Source organism: Marmota marmota, unplaced genomic scaffold (genome assembly GCF_001458135.2).
Source record: "Marmota marmota marmota unplaced genomic scaffold, marMar, whole genome shotgun sequence".
Taxonomy (NCBI): Eukaryota; Metazoa; Chordata; class Mammalia; order Rodentia; family Sciuridae; genus Marmota; species Marmota marmota.
Window position 1 is genome coordinate 17,301,235 of NW_026000222.1, and position 12,286 is coordinate 17,313,520.

At 54.2% G+C, this 12,286-nt stretch overlaps 2 protein-coding genes across 7 annotated transcripts; both read right to left on the bottom strand.

Moving 5' to 3' along the window:
• Window positions 1–1,157: 1,157 nt before the first annotated feature.
• Window positions 1,158–9,076, bottom strand: Elmo3 (engulfment and cell motility 3). 6 transcript variants are annotated; one of them, XM_015496219.2, is made up of 23 exons: window positions 9,048–9,076; window positions 7,114–7,161; window positions 6,857–6,901; window positions 5,372–5,528; window positions 5,187–5,227; window positions 5,028–5,100; window positions 4,787–4,837; window positions 4,429–4,598; window positions 4,237–4,336; window positions 3,983–4,134; window positions 3,821–3,899; window positions 3,671–3,721; window positions 3,464–3,586; window positions 3,234–3,365; window positions 3,031–3,132; window positions 2,819–2,927; window positions 2,575–2,711; window positions 2,310–2,473; window positions 2,105–2,217; window positions 1,902–2,006; window positions 1,722–1,804; window positions 1,554–1,640; window positions 1,158–1,466 (listed from the first exon to the last, which is right to left on the bottom strand). In XM_015496219.2, the coding sequence occupies exons 4-23, from the start codon at window positions 5,447–5,449 to the stop codon at window positions 1,254–1,256; spliced, it is 2,163 nt and encodes a 720-aa protein (XP_015351705.1). In that variant the 5' UTR covers window positions 5,450–5,528; window positions 6,857–6,901; window positions 7,114–7,161; window positions 9,048–9,076; the 3' UTR covers window positions 1,158–1,253. The 6 variants fall into 6 exon arrangements, with proteins under 6 accessions (XP_015351705.1, XP_048648277.1, XP_015351706.1 ...); XM_048792320.1 differs by lacking the exons at window positions 6,857–6,901; window positions 7,114–7,161; window positions 9,048–9,076 and having other exon boundaries at window positions 5,515–5,602; XM_015496220.2 differs by lacking the exons at window positions 6,857–6,901; window positions 7,114–7,161; window positions 9,048–9,076 and having other exon boundaries at window positions 5,310–5,400.
• On the bottom strand, window positions 5,867–12,280 carry E2f4 (E2F transcription factor 4). The gene is made up of 10 exons (XM_015496222.2): window positions 12,162–12,280; window positions 11,610–11,719; window positions 11,308–11,469; window positions 10,949–10,992; window positions 10,201–10,262; window positions 9,687–9,984; window positions 9,048–9,248; window positions 7,114–7,161; window positions 6,857–6,901; window positions 5,867–6,745 (listed from the first exon to the last, which is right to left on the bottom strand). Exons 6-10 carry the CDS (start codon window positions 9,940–9,942, stop codon window positions 6,630–6,632), a joined length of 666 nt encoding a protein of 221 aa, XP_015351708.1. The 5' UTR covers window positions 9,943–9,984; window positions 10,201–10,262; window positions 10,949–10,992; window positions 11,308–11,469; window positions 11,610–11,719; window positions 12,162–12,280; the 3' UTR covers window positions 5,867–6,629.
• Window positions 12,281–12,286: the final 6 nt, after the last annotated feature.

Below are 12,286 nucleotides of genomic sequence, written 5' to 3' on the forward strand. Positions count from 1 at the left end.
TGTGTGTGTGTGTGTTCAAATCTGATTCAAGGAAACATCTGTAGTAGCAGGTATTGAGATGACTGAAAGAATAAGACTAGAGGCTGGTAGTCAGTAGGTTATTGCCTGATGGTGGCATGGACAAGGGAGTAGAAACATTGAGAAAGAAGAATTGGCAGTATTGGAAGACTAACTGCATCTGGAATCCCTGTCCTCCCATTTCCAACTTGAATTCAAGAGCAAACTGTTTTAAGCATGGTGGAAATCTCTGAATCTAGGCATGGGCATCCTGGCTGCCCAAGGATCAAAAGTGTAACTTAGGGGGGCAAATGCTCCCCCAGCATGTTCTCCATAGGAGATGCCATTTCATCTGCTTTCAAGGTGAAACACTGATGGTTAACACTGTTCAACACAATCTTTGAGGAGACACTGGGAAGGAGAAATAATGAGTGGCATGGAGAAGGAAATCAGGATGGTGGTAGCTTTCAGCCTGCCCTGTGGGTCCCATGGGCTGCTGTGCTCTACTCTGCCTCAGTGGCTTGGAGGCTGTGGCCACAGCCTCCAGCTGGGCCCAACACACTTTGCCTCATCTGCCCAACACCTCTCACCTATATACAGCCCCCATGTCATTCATGCTCCTAAGTTAGGTTTTCATCAGAACTGTGCAGTGCTTCCTGCACAGAGTTCCCTCTTGTCCAGATCAGCCCATATACTCCCTCAAGCCTGGGGATGCCCTTTGGAATCTGAGCTTGTCCTTCAGCAGAAAGCAGGCCCAGTTTTACATCTGTCCCTTTACTACCTGTCACCAGAGGCCTCCAAGTGCCACAAAGAACATGGGCCAGAGCCAAGCAGGGATGAAGACTGAGGTAAGATTGTCAGGAGCTTTCTGGAAGCAGAGCTTCTAGACTATGGTCCTATTAATGCTTCCCAGGAAACATCCATTTAGGGCATTGTCTCCTGGCCTGCTACTTCTCTCAGCTAGTTCAGATAAGAACTCATCTGGAAGAAGGGCAACAGCCCCAACCTATCCCAATCCAACTTAGAGCGCAAGCCCCCCAAATGGAGCTGCTCAAGTTTGCAGTCCTACCTTGTTGTCGTATCTCATTCACTAAATTTGAAGTCAGAGGATGACTCTCATGGCTTGGCCTACAAGGTTCACAGCTAGCTTGACACACACCTAAGAGCCAAGCTGACTTTATTTTTTCCCATGCTTCTCTAGCCTCCACCCCTTGTGGCTGGCATAGGGGTGGCAGCTGTGGCCCCTGGCCAGCTTGTCAAGATTCAATAATGCTGCAGTCATAGCAGAAATTGAAGTTGGTGGGGGGTGGGGGCACAGGTGGTGGCTGCTCGGGGATGGGCACATTCTCTAGCTCCAACAATCGCAGCTTGGTCTCCATTGTCAACAGCTGCTCCAGGTCCAGCCGGGTCTGCTCACTGCCCATAGGGCTGCCTAGCAGGGCATTCAGCCCATCTGTCCACAGATAGTACTGGGGACGATGGGGCCAGCTTCATGAGAGACTGTTCAATCTGCTCCCCTACCCATCTGCTCCACTCAGCCTCACCCAGACACTCACATCACGTTTGGAGGGGGCAATGAAGTTGAGGTATGCCTCCTCTTCCCCGTGGTCATAGCTGATGGAGAAAGCCAACTCATAAAGATCCTAGGGAAGCAGAAAGCAGGGACATTGAGCATGGACTAGTGCAGGCAGGCAAAAGGAAGTCGCTGGTCCCACTATATATACCTTGTTCTGCTTCCCGGAGCCCTTCTCCCGGACATGGGGGCAGTCCTTGCCTGTCAGGAGTGCCCTGATGTCAACAACAGGGACTGCAAGAAGAAATACTGGGCTGATCACTGGGGCCCCAGACAGCCCTAGGGCATGGGGCATCTGGAGAGAGCAGGTATTAGACCCCTGGCTGCTTACTCTGCTCGGGCAGACTCTCTGGGGTGGGTGGGTTGGTACCTTCCTCTACATCCCCATACTGCAGCACCTTGTGGTTTGGGGACAAGCAGCAGAACCACAGCTTGTCTGTGCAGAGAACAAGGAAGAGGGAAGGAAGGAATGATGAGAGGGGGCCCTGGGACCAACCCAGCTACCCTCTGCCCCTCCTCAGCACACTCAGAGACCCTGGCGCCTCCTGCTGCTGATCTTGCGGAAGAGAGTCCCCTCGCAGAGGCGGAGCAAACGCTGCTGGCGGATCAAGCTCATGAGCTCTGGCTTCAGCTTCTCCCTCAGCTCTCTGGGTGGGAAGTGGGGAGTCACAGATCAGGACTGACCTGGGGCACCTTAATAGGTGGGAGCTGGCACTGGAAAGCCATTCTACCAACTCACAGTATGGGAGGGGCCAGTGTGCCCTCCTGGTGCAGTCGCTCTGTCTGCCTCAGCCGCAGCACCTCCCCGTAGGTGAGCGCGTTCACCTTGGTTCGGAAGAGCTCCAGGGACGTAGGCTTCAGGGCCAGTGTACGAGCCAGCTGTTCCCGTACCACCTGCATAACCTGGGGCCACCCTAAGCTCAGCTTGGGACCTGAGCTCTGGGGCCCTCCTCAAAGCAACCTCCTTCCTTGACCTCCCAGTCCTCCCACCCCACCCCACTGACCTTGTCAAAATCTTCCTGTGTTGCCCTCATCTCTTTCCAGGTCTTATTTAGCAGCTGGATGGCCACACAGAAAAACTCATGAAAACTCTGGTCCTGTCCGAAGAACATGGGCGAGAAGTCCTGGGCTGTCTCGGAGCCTGGAGCGGGGGGGCAGGAGGGGCTCAGGGAGAAGGTGTGTGCAGCCCCTGGCCCTCTCTGCCCTTCCGTCCCCTGTCCCCAGATAACACTGCCCAGCTCCACTCACAAGGTTCCCCAACACGGAGCAGCTCACACAGTAGCACAGTCAGCTGGATGCTGCTCCGGGCAAAGGGACACTCATGTTTGTCCTCCCGGCTGCTGTTTTCCAACACGAACTGGGGTAGTGGGAGCAGAGAATGGGACAGTCTTGGCTAAGCCCACAGGGATCCTGCCAAGGTGAGGCTACTGCCATCCCCACTCCCCTACCCGGTAACTGACCCGGCTGTATGCACTGGGTGCATGTCTGGAGAAGTACAGCATGTTGTCCAGGGCCAGCAAGCCTGGGGGCACACGTTCCAGATCCTGCGCAGGGTTGCTGTTCTATGGGTGGGAGCACTTGCACTCAGAAAGGGCCATAGCCTCTGGTATAGTCATAGCCTGAATGGAGGCCAAGGTGGGGACTTGGGGTAGGGGTCACTCACAGAGAAGCCCAATTTGCGGAATTCTCGGGCACAGAGTGAACGTCGATGGTCAGCACTCAGCCCCGTGCTCAAGGACTCCCCTTCCAGTTCAAAGGCAGCCTGGCGCAGGGCCTGCAGCTGTTCCCTCTGCTCCTGGGGTCATTATTGGGGGGAACAATATCATAGATTTAAGGTCAAGCTTCAAGCTATCCCAAGCTTCAAGCTGTGCCCCACCCACCTCCAAGACACACCTGGCTATAGGGGTCAAGTGGTGTCCGCATGCGTGGCTCCAGCAGCCCCAGTGTAAGGGCCTGCAGCACATACAAGTGATGGGCCATCTCATCACCCAGTGGTGTTGCACTATGGATGATGTTCTGGAGGAAAGACAGACAGACAAAGGGTTTGAGGTGGGCTTACTGGGAGAAGAGGCGTGGGGAGGGGTTTCCCTAGTTTCCTACCTTGTAGATGAACTGGCGAAGGTTTCTCTGCCACAGGTAGTCAAGCATGTGCTGAGGCGGATGGGAAGGGGAATTAAATGATTTAATACTGGGGTGGAGCACAATGCCCACCAGCTGATCCCTCCAAGCAGCTACCATATAGATAGATACCTTCCTTTCTGTAGGGTTGGCCCCCTGCAGCAAGGCTGTAAGCAGGGCCATTGCCTTGGTTTGCAGCTGCTGGTTCATCCTATAGCAGGAGGAGGGGTGGGCTCAGCTTAACACCCAGGATCTCATCATGCTCCCCCATCTATACCTCACCCCAGAGCTTACACCTGCAGGTGCACCAGTAGCCTATCCAGTGGCACCTCACTCTTGACCAGCTGGCCCAGGGCAGGGCTGCTCAAGGTCACACTCTCCAGCAGCCGAAGGGCCAGGGGCTGCACAGAAGCATCCATCAGGTTCATGTTCACATAGCATACCACCTGTAAGAGGGGTAGGGTATTGTTGCCACCTGACCACCACAAGGGGCAGACCCTGGCACTGCCCAACTGCCCTACCCACATCCCCTAGAAAAGCCCACCCACCTTCCTGACAAAAGGGATGCTGAGCGTCTCCCAGGACACCACACCGTGCTCCATAAGCTCCAGGAAGGCCTTCAGCCCGAGGGCTAGCACCTCTCCTAGGCTGGGGTGGGGGGCACATTTGGGGCTGAGCAGGACCAGACCAGGCCCCCCAAGCCCTACCATGTCTCCATCCCTCCACAGCCCTGTGCTCACTCGTCCCCATCCTCAATGATGGTGCCTAGTCTCTGAAGCCCATCACGGCTGATGACCTCCTGGGCAAAGGTCATGTCTGTGGCCAGCAGAACCAGGTGCCTCAGGGCTTCCTGGCGCACTTCTCGACTTGGACTCTGCAGCCCACCCAACAGCTTCTCAGCCTCAAGGTCCTGGCAGGAGTGGGAAGAGAGCAGAGGTGGAGTTTGGAAAATTAAGGACTGGAAGAGTAGGAACCCAGATTTCCACTAGGTGGGGCACTGCTGAGCTGGGGCCAGACCTAGGGCAGAGGCCACCAGGCACTTTAAAGGAGTGCAGTAGAGAGGCAGGCAAGAGAAGATGGGGCCAAGAGGGGCATTACTGGGGCAGTGCTGAGGCACAGGATGCTGCCATTCTTGATCTCTCCGCGGTTCTGCAGAAAACAGCAGAAAGGGGAAACACAGTCAAGGAGAGTTCTGAGGGTGATCAACTGGGTTGTCAGGATTAGGGGATCAGTGAAATTCACTTTAGGAGAGGGGGAGGATGAGTCTGCAGAATCAGGGCCAGGTGGGTTAGAGAGGTCATAGGGTGGAGCATGGGGGCTGGAGAACAGGGGGACTAACATTCTCAGTGATGTATCTCCTGTGCCCATCAGCAAACTGCAGGGCGTACCGCTCGGAGTGAGTCAGGCTCCACCTGCGGGTCACAGAGCTCAGGGAGGCAGGTAGGAGGCTTCCTCCCACTTGCCCCTCCCCCACCCCTTGCCGGCCCACCGGACTCACGCGTCGCACACCTCCTTCAACACAGCGGCCAGGGGTTTTGCCTGCAAGTGGAGCTGTCATTCACGTGGCGGGAGTGGGGAAGAGTTGGGGGATGGGGGGCTGAATAAGGAGGGCTGAGCTGACCCGAGGGAAATGGGTGACCCCAGAGGTGGGCAGTGGGCAGGAGGCCGGACAGGCCGGATGACCTGGTCCAGTTGGATGAGCTGTGGGATGGCGTCACGCATCTGGACAGCAATCTTCACCACATTCCGTGGGGGCGCCATGGTCCAACCCAGCCGTGGGTGCCTGCACTTTCCACGAAATGTGCCACCTCCTGCTGAGGGCGCACCTGCGCCGGAGTCCCTGAGGACGAGTAGGGCGTTCCTCTGTCCGCGACCTGGCTCCGATGGCACGCACTCACCGACAAGGCCCCCACTCCTGGCCAGAAGCCGCGGCCTTCCCAAAGGAGCCAAGGCTAGTTCCGGGTTGGAGTCCGGGGGCAGGAGGGTAGGCCAGCGCCCGCCCAGCCCGCCTGCCCCAGCAAGACAGCCCCGCCCCGCGCCAAGGTGTGGCAGGTGGGGGTGGGGAGGGCAGGCTGCCTGCTGCTGCTCCACTTCCCATTCCAGCAAAGTGACCCAACCCAATCCTGCCACCAATCCAAAGTAGTCCCAGAGAGGGGCCCCAAAAAATCAGGTCAGAGATAGCCTTAGGCATGGTCTTTATTTATTTGGACACTGTACAAATATTACAATTTCCTTTTGCTGCAAAAAGTATAAAAATAATCTTTATATAGGAATCCATTCGTTACTGTAAATCTTTCTAAATCTCTGCAAATGGCTCTAAATGAGGGTAAATGAATAAATGGAAATGAAGGGGAGCTACGGGGTATCAGGCCTCAGGGACTGACCTGCAGGGATTTCTAGCTAAAGACCTCAGTTCCTTCTTGTTAGCACCCCCCACCCACCACTGCCACCTGCAGGTTCCCAGGGCTCAGGGCCCAGCAGAAGTGGGGGGCACATGAGAGGTCCAGGAGAAGCTTGGGGTAAGTGGGTGATTAAGGAAGCTAGAGTATTGGCTGGCAAGTACCCAGCTCCATCCTGCCTTTCCCTCTTTTTGGGGAGAGGGGCTGGCAGGAGCAGGGCAGTGTGCTGGACAAGGTGCCCTATGGGGACAATGACAGGTCAGTGCCACTGGGTAGCAGCTGAGCCTGGGATGGGGGAGGCTCCAGAAAAGAAGAGGCAAACACTTTGGCTCCATGATGGAGAGGGCTGAGCCCCTTTCCCTTGCTCTACTAGCACAGTACAAGCGCCAGTGCAAGAGGTGTGGCCAGAACTGCAGTGTGGGAAGGCTGGGGAAGCCAGGAGTCTGTGGCTCTCAAGCCTTTTAAGGGCAGGGTGGGGGAAAGTCCCCAGGCAGCCCCCAACTCAGACAGTCTGGGTTCCAGCCATTCGGCGTATATCCCTGTCAGAGGTTGAGAACAGGCACGTCAAAGAGATCACAGACACCTTCACTCTCGTCCAGGTTGTAGATGTAATCGTGGTCTCCAGGGGGTGGAGAGAGACGAAGTAGGGGGGCAAACACTGCAGAGAGCACTAGGCTAAGGCCCTGTGCCAAAGCCCCATCCAATAGCCACCCAAGCTCCTGCCCACAGCCATCCACTTTCTGAGGCCCCACCTCTCCATACCACCCACCTTCTGAGGACATCAGCTCCTCCAGCAGCTCTGAGCTCATACACTCTGAAAATAGAGAGAACACAGTGACATTCTAGCTATACCACTTCACTCATCAAAATCCATGAAACAGATTCCCCTAAACCCCAATCAGGAGATTTTACCCTTTGTCCTGAGTACCAACCACAACCAAAAGGTCCTCAAAAGGGACAAACAACAGCTGTGACATGCAATGAATCACATTCCTTATCCCCAACACCAGAAGGAATGCAGCCTACCTCGTGTCGGGTCAAAGATTTCTGACAGCTCTTTGGGGAGTTCCAAAACTGAAAGACAAGAAAGTCACGGTTGAGCTGGGCACCGTGGTGCACACCTGTAATTCTAGCGGCTCAGGAGGCTGAGGCAGGAGGCTGGCAAGTTCAAAGCCAACCTCAGCAACTTATCGAGGCCTTAAGCAATCAGTGAGACCCTAGCTCTAAATAAAACATATAACCAAAAAATAATAATAATAAAAAAAAAAGGGGGGCTGGGAATTTGGCTCAGTGATTAAGTGCCCCAGGTTCAATCCCTGGTACCAAAAATTAAAAATAAAAAAGCCATGTTCAAGGTAGAGATCCAGCCTGGTCACAATAGAGGCCCCATGTTCCTCAGATCCTACTTCACCTACCCAGGGCTCCACATAGCTAAGGATCCAACCCAGGCCAAGCTGGTATTATTTTCTGATCTCTTCTGCTACATCTGAATTTCTCAGTGCTGAGCCCAGGGTACCAGACCCATTGCAGATGACTGGTATAGCTTTTCTAATTCAGAGGCTCTGAAGAGGGTAACAGACTTTTGTCCCTTTTTGGGTTCAGTGTGCACACCCTGTCTGGTGGAGGATGCCATACCCCATTCACTCCCATCCTTTTGAGCACCTGCTCTATGCTGGCCTCAGAGGCTACACCCTAGGTGGGGTCACCTGGAGGAGGTAGACACTTTGACAAGGGACAATACTACAGGGTGATGACCCCTACTACAAATGGGAAGGATACACATGGGAAGAAAATAATACTGGAGAGAACCAAAAAGGATGCCATAAACCAGGTTTAGGAATTTGGATTTTTTTTTTTTTTTTTCCATTTTAGGGAACCATTGAAGATACTTTTTTTCATCTTGGTGCTGGGGATTGAACAGGGACTCCTGCATACTACCACTGAAGTGTATTCCCAGCCATGAAGGTACTTTTATAAAAAGAGAAATGCCAAAGTCAGGTTTATATTTCAGAAAAATCATTCTGTCAGTAAGGATTAAGAGAAGGATGCTAACAAGTTTGGAATTAAGGTGGCTAGTAGTCACCCTGAGTGCTGAGAATGCAAAAAGGATGTCTCAAGACAGACCTCACTAGGCAATGTGGGGTGGGCAGCAGAGAAAGAACTGGAGTAACACCCACGTGTCAAGTCAGCCTGAGTGACTAGGGCCAGTGGTAGAGTGCCCATGGAGATGGAAAAGCAAATTTCAGGAGGAAAATGAGTTAAATTGAGGACATGTGGAAATGAAGCGTTCACTGGAGATGAAGAGGACAGTCAGTGCCACAGAGGTGTGGAGGTCAGGCAAAAGTTGTACACTAAGAGGAGGCTAGAGAATTCTTATACCTACATCCGGAGCCTTCCACAGTGTGAAACAGAACAGAGCAACTGGGATACACAGAAAGATGCAAGGACTGGCATAATTAAAGCCAAAGAGGGATAACATCAGCAGAGAACACCAGAGTCCAGCCTTACAGAAACCTGCTGGGTTCAGGACCACATTAAGAGCAGCACTACTACAGCTGGGGCAGGGACCCTGCTGGCTGTCAACTGACGATGATCGAGATAAGGAGGAGACTAGGGATTACTTTTTCCAGGGGTCCACATAGAGAAGAGACAAGGAAGATGAGATGGTGACATGGAGGAACAAGTGTCAATCAGTGGGGTAAGAGACTCAGTGGTGCTTTTAGAGGTGACAGGCAGGGCTTAAGAGAAGGCCAGGGAGTTCCATGTTAGCCCAAGAGGGAGGCAAAAGGGCACTGGCACTGACTCAGAGGCCAGATACTGCTTTTGGCAGAGAGTGGTGATATCAGACAGGGGTTCAAAGCAGGGCTGGGTTTCAGCCCCAATTCTGCAGCAAACCTGTACTGGGCTAAGGCTAGACTCTCCCTGCTGGTGGGGTGGGTATAGAAGGGACAAGTACTCACCACCTGTCGGTTCCACCTTGATGGGGTCAAAGGAGGTAGAAGGGTTGGGTCCGGATGAACTGCTAGTGCTGCTGCTGCTACTACTACTGCTGTCCAGCAGGGCAGAAGACTGCAGTGGCTGGGTGTCCAGTGCTGTTGGGCCTAGAGGGAGTGAGCCGAGCTCACCATTGTCCTTGCTGTCAGTTCCAGAGCCACCACTCACTGAAACAACATTTCCCAAACCCAGTCACACAGGGGGCAGAAAGTGGGTCATTGAAATTGGCTGGGTAGAATCATGGCCAGAAAGACCACAGTTCTGGCTTCCAGACTGGTTTCCAAGAATTAGACACTGCCAGTCACTCCAGAGGAGTTAACCTGGAAACAAGTCATTGAAGGAGACAGAGGCACAAGTCCTATAAGGAGGAAGACTCCTGGACAACATGGGTCCAAGAGGGGTTGCCAAAGTAGGTCAGACACTGTCAGATCTTCCCTGTTTAAAAAAGCTTATTCACTGCCATGGCAAGGGGGCTTAGGTGGGGACCAGGGAAAGACCAACCCTGACAGTCTAATCCAATTCTTGAGTATGGCACCCCGCAACAGAGGTATTGCTTCTCAGGCCCCAGAAGATAACCCCGACACCAGCTGCCCATTAGGCCTCACCTGTGATTTCAGCTGCTGGACCTGTTACCCCTGGGACTTCTGTGTTGCCAGGAACATGGATGGGAGTGGTAAGCTGGGGACTACTTGGACGTGAAGTTTCCTGGGGCTGAGCTAAGGTAGGCTTGGGCAGAGGTGGAGGGGTAGGAATAGCAGGTGGGCTCTGAAGCAGATCCTCAGGTGGTGGCACAGGCACAGCCACAGGTGGCGAACTCAATGCCTCTTTATTCACAAGCAGCACTTCAATGGGGCCACTCATACTCTTCAGGTGAATCTGGTACTTCTTCTGCCCATTGAGACCCTAGAGGTGGATGGTAGGGACAGGTAGAATTACAAGCAGGCACGGCTCCTGCTTGACCCTGGGTCAGGGCAACAGTGTCCTCACAACCAGGCTGCCCATCCTCCTAGATAACCCCAAACCCCAGGCCTCCCCTTACCTACCCCACCCTTGACTTATCAGACTCCACAGCCAGCACCCGCCCTCAGTTGACACCGCCTGAATGGGCTGAGTACCCACCTCTGGGATGGGCACCTCTAGGCTGGTGCCTGATGGGGCACGGATGGCCAGGAGGGTGTCTCCTAGAACGAGAATGGGTGAGCTGAGAATGGAGGTGCCTGTCCCTTGGAGCAAGGTAGGAGATCAGTCTCTAAGGAACTAAACAGACCTCCACCATACCCACAGTGACTGGGCAGAGCTAAAGTGCTTCTCTCTCTAATAGTCCAGGTCAGTAACCAGGAAATATGGGTTCAAACACATTTGTGGAGTGAAAGATCACTGGCCATGGGCATCTCACTTTTCAAGTAACAATCCTGTTCCCTAGGAATGGTGTTTTGGCCAAGGCTTATGTTCCTTTCCCAGAACCAATCTGAGGAATACAAAATGGATACAGGGTAATAGCTCCTGTATCCACAATGCAACTGAATTAACTACAGGGTGGAAGTGGGGACCACTGTCCCCTGCATATGTCACCCACAAACACATATACACTCTCTTCCTTGTGCTACTGTCAAGACAAACCCAGAAGTCAATGTTGATGGGGGCAAACCCAGGGACCCACCCCAGAATTCTTGCGTTCACTCATATAGCAGGCCTAATGGAGTCCCAGTGACCCTCAAATGGAGGACTTACCCTGCCTGCTTCCTCCTTGGGCAGGCCCCAGGGACTATCTTAAGAAATGGAACTCTCCTTGCGGACTGAGTCTGATACTCAGGGCTGTGGCTCAGCCTAGCCCTACCCCATCTCCCCCTACCCAGGCTCTGCTCACCAGCAAAGCATCTGCAGATGTCCTCATGAGTCACGTAGGCCAAGGTGTGAGGGTTAAGGAGAACCGCTGATGCCCTACCTGTGATGTCAGATGTCAGACCACAAAGGAGACCCAACACTTTAGCAAAGGTGTGACACACACACACCCTCAGGGGAAGTTCTGGGGCCTGGGTCCATGTGGGGAGATCATAGGCTAGGAATGGAAGGGGAGGGGCTCTGAGAAAGGAGCCTGAAGCTAGGACCTGGCTATGAGGCTCCATCCTCCCAGGAGGGACAGGGCCCAGGACACCAAGGAACAAACCCAGCTGAACCAGGGGCCCTTTGCCCCCTCCCCCAAAGCAGGGACCGCCAGGAGGATATCAGCTGTTCTGCACGTCCTCTGTGACATTCCGGATGCTTTGTTGCACCCACACCTTGTGCTGGTCAAGTTCTTGCTCCCGCTGCTGCAGCTCCTCAATTTCTGCCTTGAGCTCAATTAGCTTGTCGGCAATCTCTCGAGTGTTGCAGCCAGGCCCCACACCCCTGAGTGGGGGAATGAGACTGAGAGGGACTGCCAGGAACTCCAAGTCCCATGGCCCCTGCTCTCAATGGCACCCTCCACCCCGTGACCCTGACACTTCTGGGTAGGTGACCACACTGCTTTCCCAGATATCCCCACTCACTTCCACTGGATGCTGTTCTTGGATTTTTTCTCGATCAGCCCAATACCTTCCAACACGTTGGTAATGTCATAAATCCGCCGCTTCTGGCGCACAGCTAAGGTGTCAGCTGCCTGGCGGGCAGAAGAGAGTAGAGTGCTCAGCCTCACTCTCAGATGTACCCCAGCTACCTTGAGATTTGGTTTGGGTGGTCTGGGAAGGATGTAGCCTGGATTCCAACCCGCTGTAGTGCCTCTAGGCACTTCAGGAGCTCGGGACCCCGGGGTGGGGAGACCTGGCACAGCTCTGAACTGGGATGTTTTGATGCTCTTTACCCCTCATCTGTCAGGGAGGGCACGAGGGCTAGCACCTGCAGCCTGGAGCCTGGCACACAGGTGAAGCTCAATGGCCTCGGCCGAATGAATGAAACAGCCCCCGGCCTCTCTCCTGCGAGAAAGCACACGGATGGCGGCCAGCTCTCAGAAGACTCAGCGGGGACGTCCAAGGGTTCCCGCTACCGGCGCAGGCCTGGCCCACCATCCTGCTCCCCCTGTTGCCCCTAAGCCCGTGCCGCACCAGCTTGAGGTCAAGCACGCCGTCCTTGGCCTCCTGCAGAAGTGACACGAACTTCGTGGTGAGAAGTCCCAGGCTCTTCTCATGCCGGCTTGGAGTGCCCGGGGGCGGCGGCGCCTGTGGCCCGG

Excerpts from the sequence above, each read along its gene's own strand:
- Elmo3 (XM_015496219.2), bottom strand. The coding sequence starts at position 5,449 with ATGGCGCCCCCACGGAATGTGGTGAAGATTGCTGTCCAGATGCGTGAC. Across the intron at positions 2,928-3,030 it reads CACCCAGTGCATACAGCCGG|TTCGTGTTGGAAAACAGCAG; the intron begins GTCAGTTACCGG and ends CCACTACCCCAG. Across the intron at positions 1,467-1,553 it reads TTGCCCCCTCCAAACGTGAT|TACTATCTGTGGACAGATGG; the intron begins GTGAGTGTCTGG and ends CATCGTCCCCAG.
- E2f4 (XM_015496222.2), bottom strand. The coding sequence starts at position 9,942 with ATGAGTGGCCCCATTGAAGTGCTGCTTGTGAATAAAGAGGCATTGAGT. Across the intron at positions 9,249-9,686 it reads TCCAGCAGCTGAAATCACAG|TGAGTGGTGGCTCTGGAACT; the intron begins GTGAGGCCTAAT and ends ATGTTGTTTCAG. Across the intron at positions 7,162-9,047 it reads CAAGGTGGAACCGACAGGTG|TTTTGGAACTCCCCAAAGAG; the intron begins GTGAGTACTTGT and ends CTTGTCTTTCAG.